The sequence below is a fragment of the Etheostoma cragini genome, unplaced genomic scaffold, assembly GCF_013103735.1.
Source record: "Etheostoma cragini isolate CJK2018 unplaced genomic scaffold, CSU_Ecrag_1.0 ScbMSFa_384, whole genome shotgun sequence".
In the NCBI taxonomy this organism is placed as follows: Eukaryota; Metazoa; Chordata; class Actinopteri; order Perciformes; family Percidae; genus Etheostoma; species Etheostoma cragini.
This window is the reverse complement of record NW_023268149.1, coordinates 1-4,372: the sequence shown is the minus strand read 5'-3', so window position 1 is coordinate 4,372 and position 4,372 is coordinate 1. Positions and strand designations below refer to the sequence as shown.

Below are 4,372 nucleotides of genomic sequence, written 5' to 3'. Positions count from 1 at the left end.
ACATGAGGACAACATGAGGACAACATGAAGACAACATGAAGACAACATGAAGACAACATGGGGACAACATGGGGACAACATGGAGACAACATGAGGACAACATGGGGACAACATGAGGACAACATGAGGACAACATGAGGACAACATGGAGACAACATGGGGACAACATGGGGACAACATGAGACTCGGAAGCTTCTTCTTCTATACCCACAGTCCCGGTCTGTTACCTGAACAGGTGTTGGCTGCTGTAGGTGATGGCGGCCCCCGTAGCGGTCCCTCCGCTCATGTAGGAGATCCTCCTCACGGCGTTGACCGAGTCCTCTTTGCTGGAGTGTTCGAACAGGCCGAACTCCAGCTTCTGATCGTAGGTGAACTGCACCGCACCTGGACACCCAACACACAGTCAGCCAGCCAATCAGCATCTCCGTAGCTGTGCAGGTGAACTGCACCTGTCCAACACACAGTCGGCACCCCCGTAGCTCTGTTTCCATCCACATGTTTTACCTGAATTCAGAGATATTAAATGAAAAATGTCTTCTGGAAACAGTAAAAATAAGATGGAATATCGAGTCAAAGGAAAAGGTCTCATCTGATATACGGCAGAGCGGTAGGACTTTAATCCGGTCTTGGACTCCAGTCCTGACTCAAGACCGTTTTTCTATGGACTCGGACTTGCCTCGGTCTCGGCCGCTAGTCTTGCCCAATATGGCTTCTGGTCTGGACCGAGTCCAGGTGTCTTTATGATGTTGATAAAAATATTGGAGGGAAAGTGAAACCCAGAATGATTGTCTTGATACTGTCATGCATAAGACCTTTATTCTGTCCTGGACTTGGTCTTGTCTTGGACTCAAACCTCTTTGGACTCGGTCTTGACTTGGACTCAACTAGTCCTGGTCTTGGACTGCTGTCCACTGTCCACTGTCAAAGACAGATGGACGTGGACGGACGAGGAGACAAGAGACTTCCTGGATTTAATTTATCAGGAACTCGTGAAGGAAATGGCCGACAGAGGTTAGGACGAGCTGTGGGACGTCTTGCAGAGACAATGGAAGACGCTCAGACAGAGAGACATGTCTTACATAAGAGTCTTGCAGCGGTGCCGGGGGGCCATAAAAGACAAGTTGCATCTGCATCGTCATAGCGACGTGTTGTTAGCGTTGTTGTTTTGTCATTATAGCTCGATATGTCGCTAGCAGCTGGAACATGAGCTCCATGACAACCTGTCCCATAGGGATCATGTGATGGAGACGGCGGCCATTTTGTCTGTTGTTGATTGTTGTTTGACTCAGTGTAAATGAATGGAAACACCTTAAAATGTCTCAAACCAATCCGATACACCAGTCTGACCCTGACACAGCGTGACAGTGTGATGTCATCACGTAACAGGTTTTTATCGGCTTAAAAGTCGTTGGACGGAAACGCACTTTCACCACTTCACGAGTTATTTTACCGAACTTCAGATAACTTGCCGGACACGTGGATGGAAACTGAGCTCCCGACTCGACCAATCAAACCGCGTTCATCGTGTGACGCTGACCGATGTGAGCGCCGACGTCGGAGATGTCGAAGCTCCGGGCGATCCCCGCCAGGAAGTCCAGGACCAGGCGGAAGTTCCCCTCCCCGACGCTGGAGGAGCCGTCGATGAGGAACCCGATGTTCACCGAGTTGTAGCACGTTTTACCTCAAAACACACACACAGGTGATAGTATTAGTATTAGTATTATTATTATTATTATTATTATTATTATTATTATTATTATCAATCAGATTTTATTTTATTTTCAGAATTTACACATAGCAACAATTCATATAAGCACACATCACGTAGGGGTCTGGGTTTAGGGAAACAACCGTAATAAGCTATTTCAAATAATTCAACTAAAGTAATTAAGAATTATTTTTCATCACTGGTCTGAAATAAAGTGACAAAAAAACATCAAAAACATTGGAAAATGCAACATTTTTTTATTTTTTTTATTAACTAAAACATGATTAAAAACGTCAAAAAAGTGACAAAACTGTTGGAAAAAAATACCAACAAAATGTTGTAATTTCCAGCAGAAACTGAGTCGCAGGTCAACAGGGAGACACCACAGGGTTAAAAATGACACGCAATGACATGCATATGTGTGTGTGTGTGTGTGTGTGTGTTTCTGTGTGTGTGTGTGTGTGTGTGTGTGTGTCTGTGTGTGTGTGTATGTGTGTGTGTATGTGTGTCTGTGTGTGTGTGTGTGTGTGTGTGTGTGTGTGTCTGTGTGTGTGTGTGTGTGTCTGTGTGTGTGTGTGTCTGTGTGTCTGTGTGTGTGTGTCTGTGTGTGTGTGTGTGTGTGTGTGTGTATGTATGTGTATGTGTGTGTGTGTGTGTGTGTGTGTCTGTGTCTGTGTGTGTGTGTGTGTGTGTGTGTGTGTCTGTGTGTGGGTGTGTGTGTGTGTGTGTATGTGTGTGTGTGTGTGTGTGTGTCTGTGTGTGTGTGTGTGGGTGTGTGTGTGTGGGGGGGGGGTCTTACTGCAGAGCAGGCCGTCTAGCGAGCAGAGCTTCTGAGTGAGAGGTCTGACGTGTTTGGTGGTGCTGAACCAGCTGGTGATCAAATAACTGAAGAACCCGTTATCCTTACACACCGCCTGGGGGAAAGGAACATGGGAACATGGGAACATGGGAACAAGGAAACATGGAAACATGGGAACATGGGAACATGGGAACAAGGAAACATGGAAACATGGGAACATGGGAACAAGGGAACATGGGAACAAGGAAACATGGGAACATGGGAACATGGAAACATGGGAACATGGGAACAAGGAAACATGGAAACATGGGAACATGGGAACATGGGAACATGGGAACAAGGGAACAAGGGAACAAGGGAACAAGGAAACATGGGAACAAGGGAACATGGGAACATGGGAACAAGGAAACATGGGAACATGGAAACATGGAAACATGGGAACATGGGAACATGGAAACATGGGAACAAGGGAACAATGAAACATGGGAACATGGGAACAAGGGAACAAGGAAACATGGGAACATGGGAACAAGGGAACATGGGAACATGGGAACATGGAAACATGGGAACAAGGGAACAAGGAAACATGGGAACATGGAAACATGGAAACATGGGAACATGGGAACATGGGAACATGGAAACATGGGAACAAGGGAACAAGGAAACATGGGAACATGGGAACATGGAAACATGGGAACAAGGGAACATGGGAACATGGAAACATGGGAACATGGGAACATGGAAACATGGGAACAAGGGAACAAGGAAACATGGGAACATGGGAACATGGAAACATGGGAACAAGGGAACAAGGAAACATGGGAACATGGGAACAAGGAAACAAGGGAACACGGGAACACGGGAACAAGGGAACACAGGGACATGCAAACATGGGAACATACAAACATAGGAACATGGGAACATGGAAACATGGGAACATGGAAACATGGGAACATGGGAACATGGGAACAAGGGAACAAGGAAACATGGGAACAAGGAAACATGGGAACATGGGAACAAGGAAACATGGGAACATGGGAACATATGAACATGGAAACATGGGAACATGGGAACAAGGAAACATGGGAACATGGGAACAAGGAAACATGGGAACATGGGAACATGGGAACAAGGAAACATGGGAACATGGGAACATGGGAACATATGAACATGGAAACATGTGACCGGCAGCTAACGCTAACTGGCCCCTAAAAACGTAACCTAGCAACGGGGATTATGAGCTCGTCCTGAGAATTAATGTTTTGGTAGGAACCAACGTTTACATCGTATGTTTCTCCGGGATCTGCCAGCGCGAAGGACATCTAAATTCTGATTGGTTGCTGGCGTTAGCCGCTGGACCGCGTCATAGCTTAGCGGTTAGTACGTAGCGCTACACGTGGCCGGCTATTTTTTTATTTAAAAAATAATAATAAATAACAGAAAATGAAGCGTTCACCTTCTTCACGAAGTCCTTGTCCCGCACCATGGCGAGCTCCTCGGGCGCCGGTCTGGCCACCGACACCAGGAACACGTTGATGCCCGACTCCCTGGCCAACATGGCCGCCTGCTCCAGGTCGTCAGACGGCCAGCCGTCGATCAGCACCACCATCACCCGCGGGTGCCCCCGCCTCCCGCCGTTCTCCGGGCTGAAGAAGGTCTCCGCCGTGTGCATGATGGCCTTCCCTGATCCGAGGACAGGAAACACCGTAACCCCCGCATGGAATCAGGGTCAAATAGACCCATTTCACATTATTACAACAAGAAAAATGGTACAAGTTACATTTTTATATACTCTGCTCCTGACTGGCTAGTAGTCCTTACCTAGGTACTGTCAGGGCCCTCATACTCTGCTCCTGACTGGCTAG

The 4,372-nt window shown here is 47.2% G+C and overlaps 1 protein-coding gene across 1 annotated transcript; it reads right to left on the bottom strand.

Moving 5' to 3' along the window:
• Nucleotides 1–212: 212 nt before the first annotated feature.
• Nucleotides 213–4,227, bottom strand: LOC117940960 (cochlin-like; the record flags this gene model as incomplete). Its single annotated transcript, XM_034866069.1, has 4 exons — nt 213–384; nt 1,538–1,681; nt 2,508–2,622; nt 3,964–4,227. Coding segments are annotated over 4 exons (684 nt in total), but the record flags the coding sequence as incomplete, so codon positions are not given.
• Between the last annotated feature and the right edge of the window lie 145 nt (nt 4,228–4,372).